The sequence below is a fragment of the Cyprinodon tularosa genome, unplaced genomic scaffold (assembly GCF_016077235.1).
Source record: "Cyprinodon tularosa strain WSP-4 unplaced genomic scaffold, ASM1607723v1 ctg1385, whole genome shotgun sequence".
Lineage (NCBI taxonomy): Eukaryota > Metazoa > Chordata > Actinopteri > Cyprinodontiformes > Cyprinodontidae > Cyprinodon > Cyprinodon tularosa.
Window position 1 is genome coordinate 38,791 of NW_024038205.1, and position 13,710 is coordinate 52,500.

Sequence of the window (13,710 nt, forward strand, 5' to 3'; positions counted from 1 at the left end):
GGACCCCTCCTCTCTGTCCAGGGTGGACCCCTCCTCTCTGTCCAGGATGGACCCCTCCTCTCTGTCCAGGATGGACCCCTCCTCTCTGTCCAGGGTGGACCCCTCCTCTCTGTCCAGGATGGACCCCTCCTCTCTGTCCAGGATGGACCCCTCCTCTCTGTCCAGGATGGACCCCTCCTCTCTGTCCAGGGTGGACCCCTCCTCTCTGTCCAGGGTGGACCCCTCCTCTCTGTCCAGGATGGACCCCTCCTCTCTGTCCAGGATGGACCCCTCCTCTCTGTCCAGGATGGACCCCCCCTCTCTGACCAGGGTGGACCCCTCCTCTCTGTCCAGGGTGGACCCCTCCTCTCTGTCCAGGATGGACCCCTCCTCTCTGTCCAGGGTGGACCCCCCCTCTCTGTCCAGGGTGGACCCCTCCTCTCTGTCCAGGGTGGACCCCCCCTCTCTGTCCAGGATGGACCCCTCCTCTCTGTCCAGGATGGACCCCTCCTCTCTGTCCAGGGTGGACCCCCCCTCTCTGTCCAGGATGGACCCCTCCTCTCTGTCCAGGGTGGACCCCTCCTCTCTGTCCAGGGTGGACCCCCCCTCTCTGTCCAGGATGGACCCCTCCTCTCTGTCCAGGATGGACCCCTCCTCTCTGTCCAGGGTGGACCCCCCCTCTCTGTCCAGGATGGACCCCTCCTCTCTGTCCAGGGTGGACCCCTCCTCTCTGTCCAGGGTGGACCCCTCCTCTCTGTCCAGGATGGACCCCTCCTCTCTGTCCAGGGTGGACCCCTCCTCTCTGTCCAGGATGGACCCCCCCTCTCTGTCCAGGATGGACCCCTCCTCTCTGTCCAGGGTGGACCCCCTCCTCTCTGTCCAGGATGGACCCCTCCTCTCTGTCCAGGATGGACCCCTCCTCTCTGTCCAGGATGGACCCCTCCTCTCTGTCCAGGGTGGACCCCCTCCTCTCTGTCCAGGATGGACCCCTCCTCTCTGTCCAGGATGGACCCCTCCTCTCTGTCCAGGGTGGACCCCCTCCTCTCTGTCCTATATGCCTCGCCCCCACCACGAACCGGAAGGAATGAGGAGATGGATGGATGATCCCATCATTTTTTCTGCTGCAGTTGCAGACTTCCTCCACCAGGTGGTGGTGTGTTTCAGAGAATAGATCTTCCTCATAGGATCCAGCTGGACCTCAGAACCAGAACCAGAACCAGGACCCAGCTGTTCTCAGGTAGGCTGTTTGGTTTAATCCAGATCCAACTTTCACACTGTGACCAGAACCATTCAGTAGAACTTTATCTGGACCATTCTGATACTAGCAGCAGTTTGATGGATTCAGGAACGAATGTGATGAAAATGATCAAATGAGCAACATCTGTCATGTTCTAGATCTACATTTATTCACTGATGTTTTACCAGATATTTAAAGGAACATGGAAAATATAGAAAACACCAGAAACCTTCTGATGAGGTTAAAGGAGAGAGAAACAGGAGGAACACAGAATAACTGATCTATAAACACTTTCTATGTCAGTGAAGGGAAACAGTGACTCAGACTAACGGATCTAAACAGAACAGGAGCTTCTATTTGCTGTTATCGTGATTCTTCATGGGGGGTCCAGGTGAGTACAGGTGAGCTGCAGGGGGCGGGGCATCCTGGTCAGGAAGTCTCTGTCTCCTCTGTTGAATCTTCTGACCTCTGATAGAAACACAGAAATAGATCAATCAGATCAGGATCAGCAGCTTCTGCTGAGGGTCTATGGAGACTGGTTACCTTGGCAACCACATTTAAAAAAAGTAATAAAAAAAACAATCCACTGGACCAAGGTTTTAGACATTTCCCATCTAGGAAGCTTTTTCAATCTAAAGATGGCTGCAGGAGGAACCCTTTGATGTTCCTCCTCTTTCCACCTGCAGAATATCAGAGGCAGAGAAACAGTCAGGAAACGTCTTCAACAAGACAGTGACCTAAACACCAGGACTAGTTTCACTCTGGACCAGATCTGGACCCTGCTGGACCTTTGTCTTTCCATCTATTTCAAGTTCAGGAATAATTTCTACAGACAGAAGCATGGTTCAGTCATGGGATCTCCTGTCTCACCAATTATAGACAATCTTTGGACGCCTTCAGAGGAACATCACAAAGCCACTGGTTTAGATACATGGATGAAACATTCGTCAGAATCCAGCTAGAGGAAGTGGAAGCTTTCACCAAACACATCAACTCTGTTGACCGTAACATCAAATTCACCAGAGAGGATGCCAAGGACAACAAACTACCCTTTCTGGACTGCCTGGTGAGCATGGAAGGAGATGGAAGCCTAAACTTTGAAGTCTATAGGAAACCCACTCACACAGACCAGTATCTTCTTTCTGACTCACACCCCCCACTGGAACACAAACTCTCAGTCATCAGAACCTTCCAGCAGCGGGCAGAACATGTCTCTACTAGAACAGAAGCACAAAGATCAGAAACATCAGAGATGCTCTGCAGACCTGCGGAGACCCAAACTGGTGAAATCCCAAAGAGACGCAGCAGAACATAACGGTGAGAAGATTAAACCCTAAAACATCTCCATCCCATCATGTAGCTGGAGTCTCTGAGGAACTCCAGAGGATTTCCTCCAAGCACTCCACAACATTTCAAACCAACCAGACCCTGAAACAGAGACTAGTTCATCCTAATCTGAGCAGAGTGTCTGCAGGTCAATGCAGGGAGGAATGATCTGATCTTTGGAGAAACCAAACAACCTCTCCACAGACGCATGGCCCAACACAGAAGAGCGCCCTCCTCTGGACAAGACTCTGCGCTACATCTACACCTGATGGACAAAGGACATTCTTTGGAGGACCAGAATGTTCACATTCTGGACAAAGAAGACAGGTGGTTTGAGAGGAAGGAAGCATCTATGTTAGGAAAGACCACTTTAAAGAGGGGGGGGGGGGCACTCAGATTCCAGCTTCCAGAAACCTCCAAAGCAGCGATAGAGTTGATTCCTTCAGCGACAATATCTAGGTGTTACGGTATTGTATAACTTATATCATGTCTGTTGGTTGTTCTGTTCTTTTTCCATCTCTTTGCAGGTGATGAAGCAGACTGAAGATGTTATATCATTTTCTCCCTTTTATCTCCTCTTTCTTTCATCTTTTGTCCTTTTTATCTGTTTTTCCTTTCCTGTTCTATTTACATTGCAGTGTCCATATAATTAGTAAAACTCCCTGCATAATTATAATAAAGCAATTTATACGCATAAATCAAGCGGATCACTAAAATCTGTTGGGCTCTTTTTGGCATCAAGACAATTATTCTTATTGCCACATGGTCAGACAGGACAAAAGGAGTTGATTCCTTCCCGCCATCACAGCAACCCCCACCCCCATGCAGGGGACCAGAACATCTCCTGAGCTATCTCTATAGTTCTGCTGCTATAGGCTTAGACTGCTGGAGGACATAGGGACCCCTTTTTCATCATTCTGCTTCATTCTATCTCTATTCTCCCACTCTGCAGAATCTGTTAGTTCAATCTCTAACGTTCTGCTCTCTCTGCTTTTTCTCATAGTAGCTTCATCTGGTCTGTTCCTGTTTGGCTGTGACTCCATCCTGGAGAGAAATATCAGCTGTGCTGCTGCCATCAACACCTTTGTTTCTAGATGTTGGAGCTTGGCCTGTTTTCCAGTGTAGTCCTGTTTCTCTGACTGTGACTAACTGGATGTGCTCTCTTCATCCTCTGACATGGGAGCTGGCTCGGAGCTCGTCTGCCTGGCTGTGTGTTTCCTGGACGGGGCCGCCTGTGGAGCTGGTTTCCTTTTGTATCTATGCTTCTTTTTCTATGTCTGCTTCTGTCTCCTTGAACCCCAGTGGGCCTCAGCAGATGGCCGCTCACACTGAGCCTGGTTCTGCTGGAGGTTTCTTCCTGTTCAAAGGGAGTTTTTCCTCTCCACTGTCGCTACAAGCATGCTTAGTGTGAGGGATTGCTGAAGAGTCAATGAGTCGATGCAATCAGCTGGTTTTCCTTAGATAGAAAACTTTGAATCAATCTGACTGGATGATCTGGTGAACTGGAAAGTGACCTGAGATGACATGATGTGAATTGGAGCTATAGAAATAAACTGAATAGAATTGAATCTCACCTTTTCATCCAGGCCAATAACAACCCTAACGACCCCCCTTTCAGAGACATAGACAGGTATGGGGCATTGCAGGCTAACCAGTGTTGGGCACGTTACTTTGAAAAAATAATTAGTTGTAGTTACTAGATACTTCTCCCAAAAGTAACTGAGTTACTCCTCAATAAAAGCAACTAGTTACTAGTAAAAGTAACCAGTGGTGGACTGGGACAAAAAAGTGGGCCCTGGCATTTTGGACTAGACTGGCCCACCACATTTTTTGGTGTACTGAATGTTTATACCAACGGTGCAATACCTTAAGACCAGGTTCAATTAGTGAGAGTGGACACTTAGAATACTTCCAACATCTTAATTTATTAACACTGTAAAATGTAAACTCCACCACAGCAACAATTCTTAGATCAGAGAGAGAGAGAGAGAGAGAGGGAGGGAGGTCACAGTCAACCACACAAATGATGCTACTCCTCTCATGCTCTTCTGTGCGCTGGTGCACATGCCTCCCATCAGACGTCCCAGTAATAAATGAGCTTCTATCAGAAGTCTTTCCAAATGCAATACATACAAAACTAAAATAAAGCCTGACGCTTCTCACAATATGTGAGCCGCATCCTGTCGGTTGATTTTTAGTGGTGAACACCTTTTGCACAACTGAGTTTTTTGTGCTTTGTTGTTAGTGGTGATTCAAACAGTTTAGTAAAAGACGAGGATCAGGACGGGCAAAGTAATCTATTACCTCCTGCTCTCTGCGCTCATCTCTCTCTCCTCAGCCGCAACGACATCATGTTCACTGCTCAGTTCGCCGTCGCCTCCACTACAACCACAGACATCCCAAGTTCCAAAAACTAATTTCAGGGAAATAATTAATGAAGATCAATTGTGCCTTCATCAGTAGTGGATTAGAGATATACAGTGAAGTTCACAAGAGGGCCAATTCAGTCTGGTTCAGGTAGATATTTCATAAAGCAGAAAATAACAATCTGATTGTACAATTTATTTATGATGCTTTATAATAATAAATAAGTGCCATAAAATATTTGCTCGCATGCTTGCATTAATTATCTGTGCCTATGTTTTTTTTTTTGCTCAGGTGCTCTGTGCGCTCGCATTTCATTTGGTGCTCTATTGTGCCCCTGTATAGTACTGGGTCAGCTGACGCCCCTGGCTGCACCATGCGCCATACATGCACTCCATCATTCTTCACCTTCACGAGACATGGAGACACTTTCTGCTGCAAAATGAGGAGACTGTAAAAGAGTAAACTGAAACTTATTGGCTTATTTTTCAGACTGATCCAATCAGCTCTCTGATCAACCAGTCTCCTGGAACGCTGGTTAATCAGAGCATCGCTTTGGACAGAAACGCAGCACAGGTTTCACCAGCAACCTCTTTCACACACCCCGCTCTCTGTTGTCTGCGCAATCGCAGTAGTTCTAATCCACACATGATGCATGAATTATTGTACTGCCTGCCCTCTCTCACTCACATTAAAAAGCACCACCTCCCAGAGTCTAAAATCTAAAATATTTATCCGACTCGCGGGCATCCGTGAACAACTGTCTATATGAGGGAGACGCCTGAAACTTCCAGGAGACTTGGGATGTCAGCAACCACCATCATATTTACCATCAGACACCGGAGCAGATGAAGGGCCTGCTGATGGGAACATGTCAGTCAGTTTCTCTGCGCCTCCCTGGCGTTTCTTCTTCATTCCTACTGTGAACACAAAGTTCCAATGGAGGTGAAGGTTGTTTCTCTACTTTCTGATTGGCCGAGCCCTTTAGACTGTCAGGGATGATAACCAATGGGCTGCAGTAGCCTGAGGGAAGGAACGGGGGGTCAGAACAGACTCTTGCTGCTGATTTTAGTTTTCTTCATGCAGTATGCAAATATAATGAGGCCGATATATAATAATAACAATAATAATAATAATAATATTAATAATAACAATAATAATAATAATACATATTATTAATATACATGTGGGGTCTGCCGGCCCAAACAGCACGTCCGCTCACTGGGCAAATGCCCGGTACGCCCGATTACCAGTCCATGCTTGAAAGTAACTATTGCGTTACTTTTGCGTTTCTCGCCCCCGTAACCCTCCCCTCCAGCCCCCACCTTCTCACCGTGTGTTTCCAAAGCCAGCTGAATAGAGCGGACGACAAAGACAAGAACCTGCAGAGAGTTTAGCATTTATTGCAACTCAACCTAAATGACATCAGGGGGGGAACGCTATCTGAGGGGGTTTATAGGCCCGTCAGATAGCGTTCCCTCTGCTTAACATGGGGGAACACTCTATGATACGATGTAAATATCATCAGGCTGCATTATCTCTCCTCATGGGAGTGAATTTTTTTAACAGGGCGTTCAGATCTGGTGATGAAATTAATAACTGGGGATGTTTAATTCTGAAATCCTGTGTGTTTGGGTTGTTATAGATACTGCAGCGTCTGTCCGTTAGTTTAAACGCCGTTACTCCCATCACAGAGGCTAATAAAGACCTCAGAAACCCCCATTCCAAAGGGGGGGACCCGTTCATCTGTTTCTATTTGCATGTTTTCTAAACTAAAACCAGGCTTTGTTGGGCTGCTGGATAAAACCTGGAACTAAACGCTATTTCTGACATTTTGAACTGAAAAATCTTCCTGGATGGAAGAGAAACGTCTTCAGACTTGGAAACAAAGTCCAGAGGATTGATTTTAAGTTTTTAGGGATGCCTATGACCTGAATGACTGAGAATCTTCACCAGCATATTCAACAGATATATTAATAATGAAGACCAAAGAGCTGTCCAAAGACACCAGAGACTAAAATGTCCTCCTCCATTTATTCTCCTAAATTAGATGCACCAGTCTGAGGTGGTCAGCTGCATAAAGACACCCGACCACCCCAGACAACCAGGAAGAAACTACTAACATGGCCCAGACCAAAGAGCTGTTAAAGACACCAGAGACTAAACTGTCCTCCTCCACCAGGCTGGAAAGGCTGCAGGGAAATAACCAAGCAGCTTGGTGGGAAAAGCTCCACTGTTGGAGCTTCATTAGAAAATGGAAGAAGCTAAACATGGCTGACAGTCTGCCTCAGACTGGAGCTCCATGCAGGATCTCACCTGCTGGGGATCAATGATCCCAAGAAAGGTGAGAAATCAGCCCAGAACTACGGCTGCTCAATGACCTGGAGAGAGCTGGGACCACCGTTTCCATGGTTACTGTTGGTAATACACTAGGACGTCATGGTTTGAAATCATGCATGGAAGGTTCCCCTGCTTAAAGCAGCACATGTCAGGGCCGTCTGCAGTTAATGAGCATCTGGATGATCCAGAGGAGAGAAAGTCATGTGATCAGATGAGACCAAAATAAACCTTTATGGTCAGAATCCCACTAACTGTGTTTGGAGGAAGAAGAATGATGAGAACAATCCCAAGAACACCGTCCCTACAGTGAAGCATGGCGGTGGCAGCATCATGCTGTGGGCTGTTCTTCTGCCCATGAGACAGGTTGACTGCACTGTATTAAGGAGAGGATGAGCGGGGCCATGGATTAACAGATTATTGGGAACAACCTCCTTTTACTCAGAGCAGTGAAGATGGGTGGAGGCTGGGTCTTCCAGCATCACAATGACCTGAAGCACAGCCAGGATAACCAAGGAGCAGCTCTGGAAGAAGCAGATCTAGGTTCTAGCATGGCCTAGCCAGTCTCTAGACCTAAACCCTACAGAGAATCTATGGAGGGAGTGACAGCCCAGAAACCTGACTGATCTACAGTAGATCTGTGTGGAGGAGTGGGCCAAAATCACTGCTGCAGTGGTTTCACACCTGCTGAAAAACTACAGGAAACCTTTGACCTCTGGAATGAAAGGCTACTGGACCAAATATTAACACTGATTTTCTCAGGTGTTCAAACGCTGATCTTCCTCAGAGTAAATCCTAACCTCTATCTGACCGTCACCAAGTTCAGCCCCGTTTAGTCAGACTTTAGAATGAGAACCTAGACTTTTACCTTCTGAGCTCTGATTGGTCAGTTTCCTGCAGGTGAGGGAGACCTGCTGCCTGATGACATCACTGCTGCAGAGAGACAACAGGAAGTGGAGGAGGACGTCCTCAGAGTCTCCATCAGTCCCCTGAGAGACAAAGACAGGTTAATAAACTCACCTGGAGCTGATTCAGCTCAGACTGACCAGGTACTGACCAGGCTCCGCCCCCTAGGAGTCACACTGATGTGACCTCTGACCCTGACTGCTCTCTGAAGCCCCTCCCACTGAGGATCAGCCAATCGCAGCAGACTCTGGACCTGTTTCCCTGACAACCAGACCTGAGCCTCAGCCGTCCCATCGTCCATCACCAACCTGAGGGACAAACAGAACAAGAACCATCGGTTCAGACGGTACCAGGTTCTAAAGGCGGTTCAGACGGTACCAGGTTCTAAAGGCGGGTCAGACGGTACCAGGTTCTAAAGGCGGGTCAGACGGTACCAGGTTCTAAAGGCGGGTCAGACGGTACCAGGTTCTAAAGGCGGGTCAGACGGTACCAGGTTCTAAAGTTGGGTCAGACGGTACCGGGTTCTAAGGTCGGGTCAGACGGTACCGGGTTCTAATGTAGGGTCAGACGGTACCGGGTTCTAAAGGCGGGTCAGACGGTACCAGGTTCTAAAGTTGGGTCAGAGGGAACCAGGTTCTAATGTAGGGTCAGACGGTACCGGGTTCTAAAGGCGGGTCAGACGGTACCAGGTTCTAATGTAGGGTCAGACGGTACCGGGTTCTAATGTAGGGTCAGACGGTACCGGGTTCTAAAGGCGGGTCAGACGGTACCAGGTTCTAATGTAGGGTCAGACGGTACCGGGTTCTAAAGGCGGGTCAGACGGTACCAGGTTCTAAAGGCGGGTCAGACGGTACCAGGTTCTAAAGTTGGGTCAGACGGTACCGGGTTCTAAAGGCGGGTCAGACGGTACCAGGTTCTAAAGGCGGGTCAGACGGTACCAGGTTCTAAAGTTGGGTCAGACGGTACCGGGTTCTAAGGTCGGGTCAGACGGTACCGGGTTCTAATGTAGGGTCAGACGGTACCGGGTTCTAAAGGCGGGTCAGACGGTACCAGGTTCTAAAGTTGGGTCAGAGGGAACCAGGTTCTAATGTAGGGTCAGACGGTACCGGGTTCTAAAGGCGGGTCAGACGGTACCAGGTTCTAATGTAGGGTCAGACGGTACCGGGTTCTAAAGGCGGGTCAGACGGTACCAGGTTCTAAAGGCGGGTCAGACGGTACCAGGTTCTAATTTCAGGTCAGTCGGTACCAGGTTCTAATGTAGGGTCAGACGGTACCGGGTTCTAAAGGCGGGTCAGACGGTACCAGGTTCTAAAGTTGGGTCAGAGGGAACCAGGTTCTAATGTAGGGTCAGACGGTACCGGGTTCTAAAGGCGGGTCAGACGGTACCAGGTTCTAATGTAGGGTCAGACGGTACCGGGTTCTAATGTAGGGTCAGACGGTACCGGGTTCTAAAGGCGGGTCAGACGGTACCAGGTTCTAATGTAGGGTCAGACGGTACCGGGTTCTAAAGGCGGGTCAGACGGTACCAGGTTCTAAAGGCGGGTCAGACGGTACCAGGTTCTAAGGTCGGGTCAGTCGGTACCAGGTTCTAAAGGCGGGTCAGACGGTACCAGGTTCTAATTAGTTCTGGTTTAGCCTCAGGAACAATAACAGGTGAGTTAATCAGAACCAGCAGGTTCTGATCAGCGGTTCTGTTCTTACTTTGTTCTGGACTGGAACACAGCAGAGGAGGATCCACACTGAGAGCTGCAGACCTGCAGGAGAACGGATCAGAACCAGTCAGACTGTAGAGGGCGCTGCAGCTCTAGAATAGAACTAGATCTAATAGATCAGTATGGAGTGACTTTTATACCAAAACGTTGTTTACAAAAATGCATGTTTCACACAAACAAATCTTATCTCTCATAAATAAACATGTTGCGCTCAAATAAATCTTGTTTACCAATAAATCTTGTGTTATTAACTCTCCTCTGATGTCAAACACAAATCAAACTTTTTTTCAAACTGTCCTTAAATGTTTTAAACACAAAAGTTAGTTTTACAAACCGAACTCTAACATTGGACTGAAAATATAATTAGTAAATTTTCCCTGAGTCCAAACCGATCTCTGCTGCATAGCAATCAGCCTCTCCTCGTGTTCCAGACAATTCTTCACTCACTGCTGTAAGTTTCTGCTAAAAGTCATGTGATACATGGAGAACTGTCATTCTGACTAACCGACAGCAGGAGGCGCCACACAATCGAAACACCTGAAACGTGCCGCCGGCAGGATAAGATGAGGTTTGGCTAAAGACTGATGTGAGATTAAAGCTGCATGATGAGAGCACTGCAGGTGAGTTTGAAACGTTACGAGTTAAAAAGATAAAAGACGACTATGTCACATTTATGCAGACAGAAATATGACATAGTTGTTATATTTCCAATCGTCATGAACGATTTCAGTTTACTGCCACTGCTGCAGTTCAAGATCATGTTAGCCCAGAGCAACACATTAGACCTGGCCTAGGCAACGCTAAACACAAACTATTGCTGCATAAAGCAACTCCTTCAGGTAGCCTGTGTTTGGTGTGGAATGTCAAGTAGTGCTACAGAGGATACCAGGATTAATGCAGCGCTAACAGATCATTTAGGGTTCTTTATTCTTTCTTCTATGCATTTCTTTCCAGAGACCAGAATATTCTCACATTGAGTCGGCAGGAAGGAACCTGCTGCCACTGTTAACAGCAACAGTTCAGGATCCAGACCAGAATCAGCAACTGCAGCTTGAAATTCAGGAACCATCTCTAGTCAGGAACTAAGAATGAGACAGACTGACGTCCAGCAGGAGATGACCAAGTTAGAAATTATGACTCTATATGTTATTATGACAACAATATATGTTTCACATTTTTAATTTATCTGCTACATTTGACCATTTGCTTTAAAGGTCTTTTCCTGGTCTTTTCAGACGAGAAAGGACCAGTGGAAAACAGAGATTTCCTGCACCACTTGAAAGCAGTTCATCAGTCCCCACAAAGAGCACAGATCTCCAGTTTGTTTGTTTTTTCACTTCTAAGACTGATGACAAGGATTCCAGAAGGATCCCAGGATGTTAACGGCCATGGTTAACGCCTGATATCATTGCCTGAAAACAGCCGCCATGCACAGGTTAACATGCAGAAAATCTAACATGATGCTGAAACCCAATCAGTAGCACAGCTGAGACGGCTTGTTGACATCAAAGCTCTGTGGGATCAATTAATCACTATAAGGATTTTTTAAACATAATTGTGAAACAATTCCCAATGAAAACCATCAGCTGACTCCCTGATTACAATTGGCAAATTATTAATATTATGGAAATGTACCTAAGTTCTATCAGTCTGGTTCTATGAACTTTTAATTAGTTTAGTTGGACATTAAAGCAGGTCTGCTGAATAAGAATAAACAGGTTAAGGTTGTTTCTAACTTTGCATTAATTACTGTCAGTTCAGTTTGGAGCATTTGGACATAAACAATCTGCCATTGACTGCAATGACAATCAGTTATATCAACTGTGATCATCTTTATGTAAGAAGCTATTAGTTTTTACTATTTTCTTATAGACATGCGTACGTATGTGTGTTTAAAAAAGGTTCCAGCAGCCTTCTAGCTGAGTAACCTAAACTGGAGACCTCAGCAGGTGGATGGATGTTTCACAAGGCAGCAGGCTGAGCATTATTTGCTACAGTATGGTGCATCTCTAATAATTATTTTAAGACAATTTTAATGATTAGTTTTTTCACTGTCCTACTGCAAGAGAGAACTGGCCTTCATCATCACTGAAGCTAATTTCTGTATAAAATAAACTTAACTTTCATATTTCCAAACATGTTGAAGAAGGAAGTGACCAGAGAGAACTTCCTGTGATCCCACCTGAGTCTGACGGCTAAACTGCTAAACTTCTACAGGCTGCATCCAGAAATGGAAGACATGTGATTTCCATCATTTCACTACAAGATGACATCAACACAGAACCTCTACCTGCTGATGCTGCAGCGTTCAGCTAAATGACAAAATCTCAATGCAGAACTAGTGGTGAAATGTTACCATTACAAGTTCCTTTGCTTCATATAGGCTGCGTCTCAATTAGAGTCCTGCAGCAAAACCATAGAAAACAGCGAAGAAGAAAGTTTTTTATCCACAATATTCCAGCAAACCAAGAGAGAGCTAACTGAACTATTATCTTACAAATACTGAGTTATTTCTTTTTTTTTTTAAACAGGAATCTGAGTAGGGGTGTAAATCACCTCCATCATGGCGATTCCATTCAGTATCGATTTCCTGACCCAACCATTCCATTATTTTTGATACTCAAGAATACACCACGATTCAATTAATTGGTTCATTTTTTTATTTTATTTTTTACACCTTACAGTCTAGACTATGTTTCAACTTTGAAATAAATCAATGAAAGCTGTAATATCGTTAGGGATTTTAGAAACAACAGCAAATAACAGAAGTAGAAAAGTTGTACTCCACCTATTCCTATTAAAACCTCAATCACTGAAAAATAATAACTCCTGCTTTATAGATTCTAAATCAGTGCAATGCAATCGGTCTCCGTCAGTCACGTGACATTTTTTGCTAAGATGCCATTTTTGGTTGAAAAGGCGTAAACAACCGCAGCATAGCTAAACGAAGGACTAAAGGATTGAGTTTGTTTCTCTGACTATATGGAAAAAAGTAAGCAGAATGCGAAATTACCGTCCCGGTGTCGTGCCAAGGTAGTTATCCCTGCGAAAATTTGTATCCCCTCGTTGGGAGCGCGCACGGAGTAGGAAGAACAACCCGAGTTAACTCCACTTCAATTCCAACGTGCAGAACTTGAAATTTGAAAGGTTTTACGTACATGAGAGTTGAGCTTTACTGTTTTGTTCTTTACTTCACATGTTATAGCAGAATATCGCCAGTGATATTGATCTAAAACTAATAATAAAACACAAACGTTGGCTTGAAAGCTGGTCGCTGACAGCAGTGTCTACTCCTCCCTCTGAAAGCAAACAGATCCTTGTTCTTTTCCACATGTTCATTAAAAAAATCTCTCATTGTTTCACAGTGTCCAAATGTTCTCATCCCATTGAAAACTGTTGTAAACCATATACTTGTAATAAAAATGAAATAGAAAATGGAGTGCACGTGTAATCATTAAAGACTATATGCAGAAGGAAAATAATTTTTTCCTGGTTGAAATTTAGTACTTAAATCTATATCTGTGTTTATAGTAACGTACAATTTATCACTGTTGTACTATCCTTTATAAACAGTTTGTGTTCTAACATCAGCCGTTTTATTTCATCCTATTTTGCCAGAATTGGCAATATGGGATGAAATAAAACCTGCTGTAATCTGTTCCCCCTGTCTAAATCAGACAAAAAAGGCCCCAGCTTTTTCATTTTTGGCTTATAAACATCTTTTATCCATTATCGGACATGCACTATGGAAGCCATTCTGAAGCAGTCAGGGGGGGATTCTGCATGAGCCAAATAGCAGAGACAGGACCAATTGTCAAACTTTTGGTGTCGATCATTCGATTTCATCCT

The 13,710-nt window shown here is 45.6% G+C and overlaps 1 protein-coding gene across 7 annotated transcripts in view; it reads right to left on the reverse strand.

Moving 5' to 3' along the window:
• Positions 1–1,363: 1,363 nt before the first annotated feature.
• ctc1 (CTS telomere maintenance complex component 1) overlaps positions 1,364–13,710 on the reverse strand; it is a 74,301-nt gene continuing 61,954 nt past the window's right edge. For 6 of the 7 annotated variants that reach the window (XM_038278131.1, XM_038278129.1, XM_038278127.1 and 3 more), the window contains 4 exons: positions 9,851–9,903; positions 8,301–8,457; positions 8,112–8,232; positions 1,364–1,684 (listed from right to left, as the gene is read on the reverse strand). In XM_038278131.1, the coding sequence (XP_038134059.1) occupies positions 1,593–1,684; positions 8,112–8,232; positions 8,301–8,457; positions 9,851–9,903 (423 nt within the window). In that variant the 3' untranslated portion in view covers positions 1,364–1,592. The remainder of the gene's footprint in view (positions 1,685–8,111; positions 8,233–8,300; positions 8,458–9,850; positions 9,904–13,710) is intronic. The other variant, XM_038278132.1, reaches the window with a different exon arrangement.